At 40.1% G+C, this 19758-nt stretch overlaps 1 protein-coding gene across 5 annotated transcripts in view; it reads right to left on the reverse strand.

The window, feature by feature from the left end:
* Positions 1-6990: 6990 nt before the first annotated feature.
* The window catches only part of fat3a (FAT atypical cadherin 3a), a 156972-nt gene continuing 144204 nt past the window's right edge, over positions 6991-19758 (reverse strand). For 2 of the 5 annotated variants that reach the window (XM_032507415.1, XM_032507406.1), the window contains 7 exons: positions 18289-18535; positions 17079-17232; positions 15179-15861; positions 13666-13779; positions 12270-12329; positions 10897-10932; positions 6991-7957 (listed from right to left, as the gene is read on the reverse strand). In XM_032507415.1, coding sequence (XP_032363306.1) covers positions 7329-7957; positions 10897-10932; positions 12270-12329; positions 13666-13779; positions 15179-15861; positions 17079-17232; positions 18289-18535 — 1923 coding nt within the window. In that variant the 3' untranslated portion in view covers positions 6991-7328. The remainder of the gene's footprint in view (positions 7958-10896; positions 10933-12269; positions 12330-13665; positions 13780-15178; positions 15862-17078; positions 17233-18288; positions 18536-19758) is intronic. The other 3 variants (XM_032507422.1, XM_032507417.1, XM_032507414.1) reach the window with 2 other exon arrangements.

Here is a 19758-nt window from a genome sequence, read left to right on the forward strand (position 1 = left end):
TCGACATACTATACTATTTTTTGTCATACTATGCTGTGAATGTTTTAACAAACTGTACTGTGAATTTTCTTGACATCCTTTTTATGATTTTTTGACATATTATACTATGACCTTTTAATGAATTTTTTAACATACTACACTATGACTTTTATAACATACTACACTCTGCCTTTTCATGACTTTTTTCGACATACTATACTATGAATTTTCATGACATACTACACTATGACTTAAGTATTTATGACTTTTTCAACATTATATACTATGACTTTTTATGAATTTTTTTTTGACATACTGTACTATATCTTCAAGACTTTTTCAACATAATACACCATGACATTTTTAAACATACTATACCATGACTTTTTTTTGACATGTTATACTATGACGTTTTATTATTTTTTTTGACATACTATACAATGACTTTAGTATTATGACTTTTTCAACATTAAATACTATGACTTTTCATGAATGTTTTTTGACATACTATACCATAGCTTTTAAAGACTTTTCAACATAACATACTATAACAATTTTTAAACATACTATACCCTGACTTTTATTTTGACATACTATACTATGACTTTTTATGAGTTTTTTGTCATACTATACTATGACTTTTTTTTGACATATTATACAACAACGTTTTATTTAATTTTTTGACATACTATACTAGGATGTTTTATCATTTTTTAACATACTATCCTATGACATTTTATGACTATTTGACATGATATGACTTTTATGACTTTTGTCGACATACTATGTAAATAACCCAGTATATGTTTTATCTTTATGGAAGAAATAGCTTTTTGTGTTTTATTTCCTGTTATAAATAAAAATGGGCTTTTATTTTGAAAGTCACCCGCTGGCACGTTAACCAGTTTCCTGCTGTATGTAACGGAAAAAGATGAAACAGGTAAATATAAAATGTTTTATAGCGCCCCTTCGAAGAGGCACAAGGTTGGTATTTATCATAATACTGTAAAAATGATACGTTAGTGGTGTTTTAAAGTAGTTTTAAAGAACTGTAGCTGTTTCTAGCCGTTTGTTTAATAGGCTAATGGCGGACTTTTAAGCTAGTACAAAACGATGCTAATGCTTTGAATCTCCATGGTAATGTAGCTAATGCCTTCATTGTTTGTGTCGGTTTCTTTTTGTAACCAGCTCTTACGTTGGTTTGGGGTTTCCCAATAAACTTAAAATCATCAGTAAAGCGTCAGACCATCTTTCGGAGGGTAAGCTACTGTTGAGTTTTAAAAAGTTAAAATGTCTGAAGGAACCAGGTTAGAAAATTAAGCATACAGCTGTCTCCATTTTCCCCCCACCTTCTGACTGTAAAGAGTTGATCAGGTCAAGTCTGGCAATTAACATATGGAAAGGGGCTTCCTGCTATGCAACAAAGGTGGTCCTCTCTGTCTCCTGTCCCCTGGGGTCTTAGTCTAGGCTAAAACAATACAATGTTGATTGGACTACTTTGATGTCAGAGTTTCACATTTACACAACAGAACCTCTGTTCTGTAACCAAAACGACCCCCAAAGGTGCAGTGTTTGAAGGCAGGTCCGTTCTCATTGCACAGGAAAGATGTACGGCATGTTGTCATGACAACAGCGGACCAATGAGAATGGAATTGAAAGCACCAGGTGAAAAGGAACCGCCCCCAGGTACACGGCATAAATGAGAGTGTTTTACAGATATTCAGGACTGTTTTCATGTGACTCCGTCAGGAGGAGCGTGGATCAGTCCGCTGTCAGCTGCAGTGTTACTTTGTGTCTGATTGTCTTTGTCTTATCATCTTCATCACTGCTGTTGCATTAAACCTTTTCCAATTCTCAATTTGACCCTCAGCCTCCTTTTCCTCAGAGATCCAAACGAATGCGATGTAAGTTATGAATTTCTAATACTACATACTATACTATCACATTCAATGACTTTTTTGACATACTATACCATGATTTATCGATACCCTCATTCTCCAGACTGTTGCATTATTGTAAAAAGTCAAATGTAGTCATAACATGTCATTAAGAGTCAAAAAAGTCAGTGAATGTCATGTTGAAAAAGTTATTGTACAACATTTCAAAAGAAAGCCACATAAAGTCAAAGTATTGTATGTCTAAAAAGACATATTGTTGTATTTCTTAAAAGTCACAGAATAGTATGTCTATTAAAGTCATAAAAAGTCATGGTATAGTATGTCGAAAAAACTTATAAAAAGTCATAGGATTTTATGTCGAAAAAGTCATAGTATAGTATGTCGAAAAATGTCATAAAAAGTAATAATGTAGCATTGTGACTTTAGCATTTATGACTTTTTCAACATTATATACTATGACTTTTTATGAATTTTCTTTACATGCTATATTGTAGCTTTTAAGACTTTTTCAACATAACATACTATGACATTTTTAAACATACTATACTGTGACTTTTTTTTTGACATACTATACTATGACTTTTTATGAGTTTTTCGTCATACTATACTATGACTTTTTTGACATACTATTTATGATTTTTTGACATACTATACTATGACTTTTTTATGAATTTTTTAACATACTATACAATGACTTTTTATGACTTTTTGATCATACTATACTATGAATTTTCTTGACATACTTTTTATGATTTTTTGACATATTATACTATGACCTTTTTAGGAATTTTTTGACATACTATACTATGACCACGACTTTTTTCGACATACTTTACTATGAATTTTCTTGACACACTACACTATGACTTTAGTATTTATGATTTTTTCAACATTATATACTATGACTTATTATGAATTTTTTGACATACTGTACTATACCTTTAAGACTTTTTGACATAATACACCATGACATTTTTAAACATACTATACTATGACTTTTTTTTTGACTTACTATACATGACTTTTTTGACATGTTATACTATGACGTTTTATTATTTTTTCGTCATACTATACTATGACTATTTATGACTTTTTTTTGACATACTATACTATGAATTTTCTTGACATACTACACTAGGACTTTAGCATTTATGACTTTTTCAACATTATATACTATGACTTTTTAGGAATTTTCTTTACATACTATATTGTAGCTTTTAAGACTTTTTCAACATAACATACTATGACATTTTTAAACATACTATACTATGACTTTTTATGACTTTTGATCATACTATACTATGAATTTCTTGACATACTTTTTATGATTTTTTGACATATTATACTATGACCTTTTTATGAATAATTGACATACTATACTATGACGACTTTTTCGACATACTATACTATGAATTTTCTTGACATACTACACTATGACTTTAGTATTTATGACTTTTTCAACATTATATACTATGACTTTTTATGAATGTTTTTGACATACTATATACTATAGCTTTAAGACTTTTTCGACATAATATACTATGACATTTTAAACATACTATACCCTTACTTTTTTTTGACATACTATACTATGACTTTTATGACTTTTTCGTCATACTATACTATGACTTTTTTTTGACATATTATACAACGTTATATAATTTTTTTGACATACTATATTAGAGCTTTTAATACTTTTTCGACACACTATACTATGACATTTTTAAACATACTATATTAAACTTTATGACTATTTGACATAATATGACTTTTATGACTTTTGTCGACATAGTATACTATCACTTTTAATAACTTTTTTGACACACTATACCATGACTTATTTTCTATAGGCGTGGTTTACTTGAAGAAGAGATTGTTGTTCTAGGCTGTTAAAACCAACAATATGACTTCTTTATCAGTTTTTTGACATACTATACTATGACTTTTTCAACATACTATACTGTGATTTTTTTTTAAATCACTTTTTTGACATACTACTGTATGTTATGACTTTTTAACTTTCCGAGTGTAAATGTGTGTGTGTTTATCTGATGAGCAGCCTCGGCCACACTGTGGAAATGCCAACCAGGAAAAAACCCCACAGTAGTTATTATAAAGTCTTACCGCTTGTCTTTATGTTATATTGAAACATTTGCATTAATAAAATTTCCCACAAATTTAGCTGTGATGATTTGTCCGATGTATCTCAGAATTGAAGACATGTGACATGCCGCGCAATACCTTCTTTATTTTCTGCACTGAATAAAAAAAAAAAAACAGTTAAAAAAGCACTCACTTTGTACACTCAGTTTCTGTAGACAGGGGACATATTGTTGACACTGCCAAATGTATATGAACATTAGAAATTCATGAAAACATTCCAGATGAAAGAAATGTAAAAAACTGATTTCCTCATACCACAAAACTGTTAAAACACACACACACAAAAATACATTTGCAGGGATGTGATGTTTGGATTTAATACTGTGCAAAAGTCATCTATAATATTGAAATGGCATTCAATGGCAGAGGAGGAATGATGGGAAATTAATTGATATTCCACAGTCTTAGTGTCCACATTCACACCAAACAGGCCAAGAAAAAACTTAAAAGGAAGTTTAGGATTTCAATTTCATATCTACAAAATCTGCATTTTAACAACCTAGCTATGTACACTGTACAGTGATTTAAACACATACATCTGTTACAAAGAGAGAAGGAGCTGCCGGCCCGCGTGGATCAGGCAGGTTAGAGTCCGATACAGGGAGGATCTGAAGCAGGCGGCCGGGCTCTTGGTCCTGGAGGCAAGATGGAAACTAAGTCCTCAGTGACCTGGGTGAGGGTTGGACTTCTGTCTGCAGACATGGAGAAGATGCTACAACATGACAGAAAACACTGCAATGCAGTGCTGGAAAGGACAGGACTGGTGATAGCTGGTGCTCTGCCGTGGCAGACAAAGTGGTTATGGTTGCTAAAATACATTTTTAGGATTATCTTTAACTATCTTGTTATCTGAAGATACATTTTGTCATGATCACATATTAGTATTAATATGTTATCCAGTTTTAGATGGGGTATTAGGATTCTTATTTTTACTTAAAGTGCTCATACTCTGGTTCATAATTGTATTTTGAGGTTGTACCAGAACAAGTTTACATGGTTTCATTTTAAAAAACAACATATATTTGTTGTACTGCAAATTGCTGCAGCTCCTCTTTTCACCCTGTGTGTTGAGCTCTCTGTTTTAGCTACAGAGTGAGACATCTCACTTCTGTTCCATCTTTGCTGGGAGTCGCACATGCTCAGTACCTAGGTAAGGACTACTAGCCAGTCAGAAGCAGAGTATGAGGGCCCTGACAGTACCTAGGTAAGGACTACTAGCCAGTCAGAAGCAGAGTATGAGGGCCCTGACAGTACCTAGGTAGGGACTACTAGCCAGTCAGAAGCAGAGTATGAGGGCCCTGACAGTACCTAGGTAAGGACTACTAGCCAGTCAGAAGCAGAGTATGAGAGCCCTGACAGTACCTAGGTAAGGACTACTAGCCAGTCAGAAGCAGAGTATGAGGGTCCTGACAGTACCTAGGTAAGGACTACTAGCCAGTCAGAAGCAGAGTATGAGGGTCCTGACAGTACCTAGGTAAGGACTACTAGCCAGTCAGAAGCAGAGTATGAGGGCCCTGACAGTACCTAGGTAAGGACTACTAGCCAGTCAGAAGCAGAGTATGAGGGTCCTGACAGTACCTAGGTAAGGACTACTAGCCAGTCAGAAGCAGAGTATGAGGGTCCTGACAGTACCTAGGTAAGGACTACTAGCCAGTCAGAAGCAGAGTATGAGGGCCTTGACAGTACCTAGGTAAGGACTACTAGCCAGTCAGAATCAGAGTATGAGGGCCCTGACAGTACCTAGGTAAGGACTACTAGCCAGTCAGATGCTGAAGGAAAGACTGGACTGCAACAGAGCTGTGTGTGAATAGTGTTTTCTGCTGTAGATGGTAAGTCTTTGGGGGGGAGGGGGGCTTTAGACTTTTTCACATTGTAAACCTGCACATAAATATAAACACAATAAAGGGGAAACCCCAAACAAGTATAATATAAGCACTTTAAGTAAAAACATGACTGTATAATATTTAAATGACTAAATAAAAATGCTCCAGTAGTTGGTTGGCATCACGCTTCACATTCCAACAGCTGACAGTAACATCCAGCCATGCTCATACTGGCACAGTGTGGCCATTAGAAGCTCTTTCTCTGCTGATAGCCTCATACCAACACTGCTGCTGCTGCAACTTCCCTCACCCCGCCAATCTCCTTCTCCTGTGCTGAGGCTTTCGTGCGGAATGTTCTATGTTGTTGGTTATTAAGGGGGGGGGGGGTTCTGGGAGAGCTCCTCCAAAGAGCAGAGCCTTTCCTGACAAATCTGTCATAATCATCATCACTGTAATCATTTGATCATTTGCTATTAAAGGTCAATATACATTGTGTGTGTGTGTGTGGGGGGTTGTTTATATACATAACATGTAAAGGTACTTTCCATCAGAATCTGATAACATTTGGTAATGAAATAAGACAATACGTTAATCTTCATATTAAACCTTAAGTCCTGATCACCTTAAACAGTTCGGGGGTAATATTAGAGTTAGATATTTATGCCAGGATTAAAGATTAAATACACGTATTGTGTATTTGAAGATAAGATCATCAGTTTTTGATCTTAAAATATAATTTCTTAAAATAGTTTAGCAACTATAGCAGTTTTCGCAACGTAAAGCTGGTAGGTCGATGACACATTGAACATTCTGGGCTACGGGAAACGATGGCTGAAATGTTGGGCCTTGGTTGTTTGGGAACGAAGCAAGCACATTCCACATCAAACAAATAAATGGCTTTTGTAAATGTGGCCAGAACATTGTTTCATACTTATTCACCAGTAAGGTCATCTATTTTACAAAGTCTGTACAAGCTTGGAACACTACAAAGTTACAAATCCAAGGAGGGAAAAATGAACATGGGGATTTTTGTAATTTATTTTAGAAAGAAGTGGTCCGATGGACTTCTGTGAAGGAGCAGGAAACCAAACAACCCTTTTACTTACATGATTGTCTCTTTCCTTTTGTTAATTTTGCTCTACCGCATCTCTAAATCTCTTTTGGATTATCCTTTCTCACTCACATTCTCTATCTCATTCTTTTCACTTTACAAATGACTCCCTATTGGAACAGGCAGGACACTTTAGATTGTTGTCAGGACTGACAACACTGAGTTTGTTGTTCATGGTAAAACTCGACACTCCCATATCCGGACAGAGTTTCATGGGAGGCTGGTACTTAAACAGGTGAAATTAGTTTAAGCATTTATTTGTGATAACATCCACTTGCATGTCCTTCCATCTGCTCCAATGTTATGCTCCTTCTGGTCCATCATACATCCCATAGCATAGTGCTGGTCAACCAATCACACCTCAGTCTGTTGCTGTGAGTCAGTGATGATGGTCACCCCTCGACGAAGCTCGTCCATACTGTCAAAGTCGCTGCCATGTTCAGAGTCATCCAGCCCACAGGGGGCCGACATGTCTGAGGCAGATGATGCACCAACAGACAGTCGCATATTTAGCGACACAGAGTCATCAGTGTCCCCATTTCCTGGGGTTATCCCACTCATAGAAGTGCTGAAGTCCCCGTGAGGTGCCTCCCCGAGGGGCAGCTGGTGGGGAGGCAGGTATTGGCTGGGGTGGAAGTGCGGCCTAGCATGCTGACGCCCGGTGCTGCCAGAGCTCAGGGTGCTCTCCGTGGAGACGGGTGGGTTGGTAGGCAGTGGCGTGTAGGGCTCAGGATAGTCCTCGGCTGTGGGCAGCAAAGGTGGCAGCTGGTCTTGACTCAGAAACTCTTCGTGGGGAGGGGGGTAGTCGCTGTCAATGTCATAGCCCCCCAGGTAGTAGTCTGACTCCAGTTCACGGGTGTTTCCTCCATGGCGGGGGGTTGAGCCTGCTACGTCGTTGCTAGGACCTGCCTCATAGCCCGGAACCTCTTCAATGTCTGACAACCTGGTGCTGGGCATCCAGTCTGATGTATCCCAGTGATATGCTGAACAGTAGATAGGGAGATGGTTAAAAACAATCTTGACTGTTAAACAGATAACAACAAACTAGTCTCCACAGTGTAGAGCTGTGCAGCAGACATGCCTTAGTATGCACCAGGCACGTTAGACTCAGCAAGTTCAACAATACACAGAGGTGTTGGAGGTCGGGTACATGCCAAGGCACAACCTGTACAGAAAACATGTTAGGTCTTTAAGGGGGTGTGGCATGCACAACAGGAGCCTTTGAGGGTCGGGGTCACAGGTGTCACAGCATGCTGAGCTTCATGAAGACTTGTAGCACTGTAGCCATGTTAACGGGCTCAAAAACACAGCAACATTCTGGATGTAAGGGGGAAACATCAAATATCTGATACATTTTCCTATTGGTCAATGCAGCAAAGTGATTAATAAAATATACAGTATATCATCAGTGTGTTGTTGGCTCCAATGCACCCTGTTACCACTTAAGTACTACATGCAAATACTTCACATTCTGTATGAAAACAAAGATTAATCAGCCTAGTACTTGTGTGACATTTCAGCAACCACAGCAAGACGATCCTCGGTAGAATACTTCTTCCTTCTAATGTCAAAATATGTCTACATTTTCCTGAGAAGTGATCTATTTCGGTCTTGCAGATAATGACTGTTTACTCTCAGAAGCAACATCAGAAGTGGTGTGATAATGTTTTTGTGCCAGAAAACCTGTTTTGGAAGGAACCAAACTAGTACTAATGTTGTGCTGTCTAAATTTACCCCCAGAAATCTTCACTCAAAGGACATATGTAAGCACTATTGTATTATTATAACGTATAACAAACAGCCTACTGTCAGTTTGTGATGTACATATCCAGACTACAAACAACAGCCAATTGTGCTTGTTGTACATCTAATTAAATTATGAATCTCTTTCTTGAAGGATTTACCTTAAAAACTGCTAAAATGAAGTGATGATTGTTTGCAAGTTGATATTGTCTGGATTGACGAAAGTTCATTTCCAGGATCATGGAAATATTTGGAGGATATTCATTAATTCAAACTTTACACTTGAGAGACCATTGAGGGGTGACCTGATATGTGTGTTGCCGTTGTCTAACTCTGTTCCCTTCAGGAAACAACAAACTTCGAGCTAGCAAGCTGCACGCTAAAATTAAAAACTTTAAAGAAATTTGGATCGTGTAATTGTAAAGATTTACAAATAATAGGTTTAAAGCATTTCCTCTCTAACTGGGACGTTTTGGGACCGATTGGTGGGATCGCTGTGGAGCAAGTACACAGGGAGATACACCGGTAAGAGATAATGAGGTTTAACAAGGTATCAGCTTTTAAATAGCTCAGGTTACTGTACTGTGTCAACAGTTGACTTCATTTAACATTGTATGTGGCATTTCCTTTTGAGAGGGTGCAAAAGTTCCATTAAAACAAGTTTCTTCCCGAGACTATTTTGCAGAGCCACTGTCACTAGAAATACAAACAACCCAGAGCATTTTTTTGTGTGGAGGGGCCGGACTTTACAGTGCTATGGAGATAGGTCTGGCAATGTGAGACTAAAGTTGAGACCCAATTAAGCTAAAGTGACATTGGGAAGCACTGACTGTATCCTTCAAACTGAAGCCAAACCAGACTGCATTTATTGACCACTTTAGCAGAGCCTTTGGAATACTTGTTAACCCATTAGAAACTAAAGGTGTGGGGACATGGGACCCCATTTAGGTAGGCTAAGGTGTTAGCATTGAGCACTGGAGCCAACAATCGACTGACATTGCATGAATGAAGATTCTCATCACAAAGGTTTGTCTGACCAAAAGGACAATCTACCAAAAACTCTGCAGAAATAATGCAACTGAAGGAAAAGTTCATTTAAAAGCAAATGGTAAGTTAATCAATGACAAATCAAACAAAAAGACATTCATGCATCAAAGCAGAACACAAACCATGGGAAGGTTGTGAAGACTGAAAACTTCATCACGCACCAACTTAACACGGGGCTGGAGATAGAAATCCAAAGAAAGTGGTGGGATGCGGTGAGGTGAGAGTGGCAGGCAAAAAGTAATTGGGGGGAGAGGGGTACTGCTAATTCAGCACAGCACAACGAGAGGCAAATAAGCTTTGGGAGGGGTCAGAAATCACATCAAATCACATGTACGCACACAAACGTCCGACTCGGAAAGGGGAGGAGCAGCTGGGTATTCACAGATGTGGGAAGATCCAGGGAGTAGACAAAACTATTTCAGTCAGGATGAACTAGCTAAGAACAAAAAATGTCAATTTAATGTCTGACTAATGGCTGGCAAAGAACCCTCATTACCATCTAGTGTTAAATAGTGTTTTGATGCTAATGGTTGTGGTTGGCCAGGCTGGAGTTTAGATGTGGGCTTCTGGTTCAGGGGCTAGGAGTAGCACACCTAGCCCCCAAGCCCATATGTCTCACACTCACAAAAACCTGGTCCAGCCTGCAATTGGCTCACAGAAATAGTGCTTGTTGGTGAACTAATGTTGCTAACTAGCTAGCCAGAAAAGATATATGAGGTATCACTTTACAATAAGGCTACCTTATAAAAGGTGTAAGAATGGTTTAAATGACTTTATGAATTAGGTTGTGAACCCTTAATAAATGATTAATAAGATGTTATAACTCAGATTAAAAAGGGCACCTGTTGCTTTCCAAATAGTGAGCCAACTCTACTGCTATGCTCCAGATTGGTTACTTATCTTACATGGTGTAAAAAAAACTAAACTACTTGATTACAGACTATAGTTCAAAGTAATCCAGAAAAACTAAATGAGCTCCAGAGAGGTTCAATCATCTGAGCTGAAACTTACTTTGTCTACTCACTGAAGATAGATAGATGGATAGATAGATAGATAGATAGATAGATAGATAGATAGATAGATGGGTGGGGGTGGGGTGGGTTGGGGTAGAAGAAGGGGCTCTGGTAGTCACCTCTGTTGTAGGTTTGACCATGGTCCATAACTGACACTGTCAGACGAGAGAACAACATTTAACATTGGATCATGAGTTGGTCTGCTGCTCTAAATGTGATCTTACAGGAGAGAAGACGATTCAGGTCAGAGGTGCTGGGGCAATTAATGTGTCTCTAAAGTGTTTTTCTAATATTACTAATCAAAAGTTCCTGATACATAAATTGGGTTTTTCTAAAAAATGTAATCCTGATCATCAGGGTCCTGATGTGTTGTAAAAGTGTTAACAACTACCATTCAGCAACTTCAACGCTCATGATCTCATGGAGCTATAGCTGTTGTAGAGTGTGTGGGTGTGTGTGACACTCCAGTTCTTTCTATTATTCTCCTCTTGATTCTGTCCTTTTCTCTCTTGTCTGTATGTTTATGAAGTCAATTCATAAAAGAAGTTTTACTTTCCAGTACAGTGGTAGATGAAGAATTTACAAACATAATTGACATGTTGAAGCTTTTCATAAAGAAAGAGTCCGGGGGGGACTTCCTTTGAAACACTGTCCTCCTCTCTCTTTCCATCTGTGTGCATCCATTTCCCAGAAATGCTTGTTATAACTTAGCTCAGAGGAATTTATTCCTTGCGACGCCCTGAACTGCTACAATAATTATTTCTAGTCATAGTTCCACTTACGTAGTGTTACTATACAGTACCTGCCACTGTTCATCATTCCAACTGAATCATATTTCTCTATATGTGTATATCTATATCAGTGGCTGGGTACCAACCGGCCGTGACAGACGCCCCCCACAAAGAGCCTGGGTCTGTCCGGGGTTTCTGCCTAATGGAAGTTTTTCCTCACCACTGTTTGCTTGTGGGAAATTGCTGGGTCTTTGTAATTTATCGAGTGTGGTCTAGACCTACTCTATCTGGAGAGTGTCTTGAGATAATTCTTGTTTTGATTGATACTATAAAGAAAATTGAATTGAATTGAAGAGCAATAAAAGAAACCGCCTGTGTCCTGGGTGGCAAATGAAGAGCCAACAGTCTGCAGGTTTTCAGTCCAAGCAAAGACTGAGGGAGTGGAGGAAAAGGTAAGAAGTCATCAGTGAAATCACCTCCTGAGGTGGTCAGTTGGAATCAGAACCTGTGGACTGTTGTCTCTCTATGGAACAGTACACTGAGAGCTAACCTGGGAGGGGCGTGGACTGACTACCTGCTGACTGGGAGAGTGTGTGAAAAAGGAGAAACTAACTCATGTGTTAACATGTTGGAAGCTAATTTATGTTCCTGAAAGATACAGCACGTGACACACAGTGAGTGGAGTTATCTCGACTATGTGACTGAAGACTGAGAGAAGAGAACAGAGAGAGGAGAGACACATGGGGGATGAGACATGGTACCTTCACTTTCGATTGTGTCGACTGCATCATTCACCAGTCGAATGACCGTCACTATGGAAGCTTGTGGAGGGAATAAAGGAGGAGACAAGTTTTGAAATCAACCAAAGTCATCCAAAGTGAGAAAAGCTGGTGGGGGGGGGGGGGGGGGGGGGGGCGGGCACTCCTGGCTGCCTCTGGCACCCTCAGGACCTCTGGCTGATTTCTGTTTGATAATTCCTATTCATGTATATATACAGAGATACTTTAAGTTTAAAGATCAAAAATGAACAAAGATTTCAGCAAAGGCAACACTGCCAAACAAAGAAAATTAACGTTACAAATGCAAAGCTAAAACAATATGAAAGCAAAAAAACAACAACACTAAACTTTACTGCTTTAAGACACCAGTCAGACATTAACAAACACAGGAATGAAAAGGAAAACAGTAATAGTATGGCTGAGGCAAAACTGAGTATACATATCAGATCATGTATGTATATATATATATATATATATATATATATATATATATATATATATATATATATATATGTATGTCATATATGTGAATTCAGATGTAATGAATTGATGATTAAGGGCAAAATTCTGAAAATGAAAACAATTTATCACATGGATTGCAAATAATAAAAACTAGTGATGACAGGATGATGCAATAAAACACTAAACCAAAAACACACTCCAGCACGAAGGCCATGCCCAGCAACAGCACGCTGCGAAGCAGTCCCAACCCCTTAGCTTCTTCAACAGTGCTTACAGTGTGGATACATAATTATCATGGACAGTTGTAAGGGAACATTCATAGTGAGCTGTTCTGCAGCAACAAAAGCAAATGAAAGCATGCATACATACAGGACCGAACATCTCAAACCTGACAATATCTTACACTTTGACAATCTATTGTTGATGTCGCTAATTACTGAACCGTATGAGTATGTGTGAACAAAACCCCCAAAAAATCGTATGATTTTTAAAATCGTTCACTTCATAATTGACGGTGTAGGAGAGAGTCGAGTGTTTACACCACAACATAGGGCCTTGGCTGGAATCGCTCCTTACACTTCATTTGACCCGAGGAAGGACCATGAGCTCATTACAATCAGGAGTTTATGCCCTAATGAATATGAATTTGCTCAGAAGAATCTGTTGCAATCTGTCCACATATCGTGTCTGCTAAGGGACGAGTTGTCCTGATGATGATACTAGAGGAGATATTCTTATCACAGGGTTAACTAATGCAGGATGTTAGAAGAAAACAATGCAGGAAGTTAAATCAGAATCCAAATACTTCATTGTTTTTTCACTAATGTTTTGTAGTGGATATTGATATGTAACACCCAGTATCACAAGAAAAACAAGAAGAAGTGAGAGGCTAAGGAACTGGGCTATTCTGTCTTACCATTATCATCACAGGAGTCAGACTGGAAGGAGCTCAGGGACTGGACCTCGGAGTTACTGCCCCTGTTACTTCCTGAGAAACACGTCACTTCTTCAGCCATGTCAACCGTCTTACCTGCAGGAACAGTTTGCTTTAATACATAAATGTATATGTCATGAAAAACTGTAATAATAACGTATACTCCATTAATCCTGCAAAGGGAAATTATTACACAAAGACCTAAACTACATTCACTAATGGAGAGAAGTCAGACTAAGGGGAGGGGGGTGCTCACAGGAAGGAACCCCAAGCAGCTGGGGGTTCAGTACCTTGCTCAAGAGCACCTGGGCACCTCTCCAGTTACCAATCCAACATCATACATTTGGTCTGTATGAAGACTTGAACCAGCAACCTTCGGGTGCCCAACCTAACTCCCTACAGACTTGGCTACTGTCCCCACAAATGTAATCATGCATGCTCAGTATTCTGCCCTTAATGGATAGGACCGCTAGATAAGAAAGGAGGGGGGGGGGGGGGGGGGGGGAGACATGCAATAAACTAGCCCAGGTTAGATCTGAACCCCGGACCTTCTGCATCAAGGACAAATCCTCTATTCATGACTGATCTACCAAGTGAGCTAACCCAACCACATCCTTGGCATTCCATACCAGGGCCGGGAGGGTTTTATCTTATCTTATCTCAGTTCACATCAGAGTCTGACCTGTAGAGCATAACATTTTTTTCCAATGGTGCATCTTTAGAAATATAAGGTGTGCTAATAGGTTTATTTACACCAGGGGTCTTCAACGTTTTCCAGGTCAAGGACCCCCAAACTGATGGCGAGATGGAGCGGGGACCCCCTAATTATATATATTGTATAACATGGTGTTATATCAAACTGGTCCTATAGTGCCATGTGTGCATTGATGACTGAAAGACATCTTCTGCCTCCATTTATCTGTTTACTACAGTGTGTTAAATTCATGTTAATGTGTATTTAAAGACATTTCAATTAGTGGAAAAATTTGCAGGGGGGTGGGGTGGGGGGAATATAAAAAAAAGTCTAATCAACCAAAACTTTCGCGACCCCCATGCAGTACCTCCGCGGACCCCCTAGGGGTCGAGGACCCCTTGTTGAAGACCCCTGATTTACACCATATTGACGCCCAAATAAGAAATGATCTGAAGACTATCAGAGCATTTTGTATGTTTCACCAACATGGAGCTTTTTTGTACGTCTTGACATGTTACATAGGTGTACCAAGTTTTGTTGGTCTACGTTGGCCAAACACTCCTGCCGAGATGCCACAATCAACTGTAGCAACTGCTACAGGGGGGGTGCACCAGTTTGAGATCCCACATCACACTTCTCTGGATGGTGGAAAACATGTTATTGCAGGAGGACATTGGCAAAAAATGGATGTATGGAACTTTAGGGTACTGACACAAACACACTCCATCATTAAGCCTAACATATTCAAAGTGTTTATTCTGACTTAAGCACACACACACACACACACACACACACACTCACCCTCATCACTGTCCCATGGGCTCTTGCGTATGGAGTCACAGTCTGAGCGACAGGGCGACACTGGCGGCAGGTTGGGGGCCACGCTGCACACCACCACCCCCCTCCTGTTGGTTCCAGACAGGATCCTTGGTGACTCGGGGTGAAAGGTGCTCATCTCTGTATGCTCCACAGCACACCCATCCACCATCTTCCCCAGCGTAGAGCGCGGGTCTCCTTGGAAACAGGGTGTGTATGTCATGGGCCTGACAGGGACCTGTGGAGGTCCCAGCAGCCCCGGCTCTGAGTACAGGTTGAGAGGGTCTCCTGGTGTGCAGTGCAGGCTCTTGAACTGAAGCCCATTGGCCTTGTTGAGCAGCGCTGCGGTGGCTGGGTCCTGGACCAGAGACAAGTTGTTCCGCGAGTAGTTCTTCTGGAAAACCTTCTTGCGGAAAGCGATGAAGAGGATGATGAGAGTGATGATGACAAAAAGCACCACAGCGATTCCGATCAGCTCCTCTTTACCGACCACAGTGTGACCGGCCTGCATGTCGGGGACCACCACGGGCCGCAGGCCGCAGCGCTGGCCCACGAAGCCCGCTGTGCAGTTACAGTAAAAGGACCCGTACGTGTTGACGCAGACGCCGCCGTTCTCGCACTCCCCCTCGGGATTGCTGCGGTCACATTCGTTCACATCTTCCCCACAGCTGCAGGATGAAGGGATGGAGGAAAGAGGACAAGAGGCTAGAGTGAGATGATAGTGTATGAATACCTTCTCACTGCTCAATGACCTGCTGTCAGATGGATGGCTTTTAGGACGGCCATTTAGCTTTTAACACATTCAAAGAGAGTTAAAATGACAGGTGGAGGCTAGAGAGGAAATAATTATAATGTGTACTTCTTGATTTTGTAAAGACATCTTCTTCAGAGATGAGCTTTTGTAAAAAATTGCATTAAAACTTGCCATGTTTTTTGCAATGAAGTTGCAGGAGACAGGAAAAGTTGCAAAAAAGTTGTGATTTTTTTTGGTAAAGTTCTTTAAAAATAAAAAGGAAACTTGTTTTGAGGAGAATAAAATTACTTTAGGAGTTTTCCCAGTCACCTTACCAATAAGGCTAAGGATGCTGCAAATGAAAATGGCTGGTGGATTTAAGACAAAAAATAATAATTTATTGAATGAATCAAATTTGAACATGTCAGTAGTTTGTTGATCTTTACATTGTTAGTTAATTTTCTATCCTGGACACACATTCATCTGGTTTAATAAAGTACTTATTGGGCTTTAACTTATTATTTCACATCAATTTAGGACATCCTGTCCGTCTCATCTCTGGTTTTTCCTGCATCCACCGTGTGTGTTTGTTTTTGTGTGTGTGTGTGTGTGTGTGTGTGCGCGCGCACGGGTCAGTCACAGGGGAACTGAGCAGCCCCCCCCCCCCGCTGCAGAGAGTCGATTGAAACAGACGCTTTCAGCGACATCAAAGTAAAAACATTGTTACAGCGTATATTAACGTTAGAATGTTACAGGTTGGCAGGACGGTCTGACATGTTGTGCACGTTTTGTTGGTAAATGTGAGATATTCGAGTCACACTCGTCTAATTTTCATATCAGAAACGAGAAAATGTATTTGGTGATGAACATGTGACGTCAACCTGTTATCATGCCCGGCTGGTCATTGGCTGTCAGAGTCCCATACTGATACAAAGTCTGGCACGTGGGACTGCTGCGATTGGTTGAAGTCGTGGGACACTCTGGTCATTGGTTAAATTTGTGGAAAAGTTACAATGATTGGTCAAAATTGCGGGTCGTACCAAAGTTGCAGTCATTGGTTAAATTTGCGTGAATTGGGGTGATCGCAACATCGTGAAATCTGGACCCTTAAAGGACTTTTAGTTCAGTTTGTGTGTTTGGACTGGAACTCACGTCAGGCCCTTGAAGCCTCTCCTGCAGCTGCAGAAGAAGGCGTTGCCGATGGGCTTACAGGTGCCAGCGTTCTGACACGGGTTGGGAAAACACGCCGTGATCTCCATCTCACAGCGGCCGCCGGTGTACTGGGGGTTACAGCTGCATGAGAACCCTGCAGACACACACACACACAGGAGGGGACAGACACTTCATCAAGAACTCAGAGCAGTCAGTGGCAGGCACACACACACACATACACACACACACATCCGGTTGTATTATCACAGATACGACTACACACGGATCGGTCTAAATGGAGCAAGAATTGGTTGACTAAAGCTTTCAATCTAACAACAACAATTTATAATTGATACTCTTTAATGATCTCCTGGGAAAATTGCAATTCACACTATTGTTATTACACACCACACACAGGCCTGAAATATACACACATGCTCAGGTCCTGTACATGCACTAAAGGAGAGATGTCAGAGTGAGTGGGCTGCCAGTGCTAGACCACAGCCCTGAGCGGTGTATATATATTATATATATATATATATATATATATATATACACATAAGTCATATTTTGTGACAAATTGTTTTTATTGTCTTTTTTTCTTTTCGCAATGTTGGAGGTGGAGATTGTGCACCTCAAAAAGTGTGTTTCCTGTTGTAATAGTTAAATAAGTGGATTCTCTTACGAGTGTTTTTCAAATGCTCCAATGAAGGATTTGTGCAATTGAGAAATATAATTTTCTCTTTGACTTATGTTGTGTAAATCTCATGACAGTGGAAGTGAGGAGCATGTGGCGTGTTCACTGTGTGCTCACACTATAACTGCTACATACACTTTTTAATTACATATTTTTTTCTTAACTAGGGATGCACTAATACCACTTTTTTAAGTAGTCCAAGTACTTACATTTGGGTACTCCACAATGCCAAGTACCAATACGAGTACTTACTGTAGTAATCCCACTAGGGTCCGAGGGTGTTTTCATACACACAGATAATTTAATAATCATGGCCTGCTTTGATATTGTTGTCAATAACAACAAAGCAGTGTTTTCAAAGTACCATGCACTTTTTCTATTCAACGCTCAATGTTTGTCAGTGTTTAAAAGTAGGCTTAATCAGTATTTGGTAAAAAGTAATTCATACTTTCAATACTTTCAAAGAACTGATTAAAATTGTTAAAGTAAAGGCGGTGTTCCCCAGGGACTCACCACCAGAGGGCAGGCTGCTGCAGCTGGCCCCGTTGCGGCAGGGCTGCTGCAGGCAGGCGTCTGGGTGGAGGATGCAGCCCAGCTTCAGCTCCGTCAGGCCCACCACCTCTGCGTAGCGCGAGCGTTTGTTCTGCAGCGGCAGCTCGTTATTGTTCAGCGTGATGGAGTCCAGGCAGCCCTGGAAACCCTCCAGCACCCGTGGGTCCTTCTGGGGGTCCAGGAGGCTGCGGGAATTGGGGTGCTGCACCTGGGGAGGTAAGGATCCGAAATTAACCCCTGAATTACACAGATACCCTGTCTGTCTCTCACACACACACACACACACAACACCACACAACACACACACACACACACACACACACACACACACACACACACACACACACACCACACGCACAATATTGACATAATGGATTCCCTGGCCCCTTACCCTAACCTTAACCATTACAACTGAATGCCTAACCTTAACCCTTACCCCCACCTAACCATAACCTCATTCTAACCCTAATCTAAAACCAAGTCTTAACCCTCAAACAGTCCTTTAAAGTGGTGGGGTCCAGCATTTTGGCCCCACAAAGCCGTCTGGACCCCACAAGTACACTGAACTTCCGGTTTTTGGACCCCACAAATTTAGTTAAACAAGACCACACACACACACACACACACACACACACACACACACATACACACACACACACACACACACACACACACACACACACACACACACACACACACACACACACACACACACACAGAAGATTGCTTTGAACTTAATTTGTTTAGTTTCCATCAACATGTTCTGTTACTAAATGTGTGGCATTGTCGGAGGTAGAACTCGTAGTTTTACTAAGAGTAATTATTTGTTCATGTCAGGCTACATCTACAGCCTGGCATTGCCAAAATAATTCACAAATGCATATTAGTCATTTAGATTTCCAGATGAAATTGCCCCCGGACACCAACCATCAGAGCCATGTAACATGTGGAAGTGCTGAGTGACACATGCGAGTTGGGGCGGTGCTTGGTTCGTTTTCAAGCCAGAAAAAATGTGGGTCTAGTTAGATGGCACAAAGAAGTCATTAAAAGTAATCAGCCTAGCTTGACAGTTTGATCTGAGTTTGGTGAACCTGGTGTGTTGCACTCGGTGTCGCTCCCCCGTCAGTCATTGCCTTAAACCCCTAAATTAGGTTACAACATATATACATCTAGTCAAAATATAAATACATACGGTGCTGTAAATCAAACATCAGATTTAAATGGCTGCAAGCTATTGTATCTGTCTCCTATCATTTTGGATAATTATCAAGCACAATGTGTAATATGGTTGGTCTTAAATGTGCAAAACAAAAACCTGGTAAAGATACACAGTTTAAATGTTTTTCTACATTTTTAGTTTGAAGATAGAATAGTGTGTTGAACAAAGTGTACATCTGTAGTTACATTTAAAAGTAGTTACCAGGAATGTGA

Source organism: Etheostoma spectabile, chromosome 3 (genome assembly GCF_008692095.1).
Source record: "Etheostoma spectabile isolate EspeVRDwgs_2016 chromosome 3, UIUC_Espe_1.0, whole genome shotgun sequence".
NCBI lineage: Eukaryota > Metazoa > Chordata > Actinopteri > Perciformes > Percidae > Etheostoma > Etheostoma spectabile.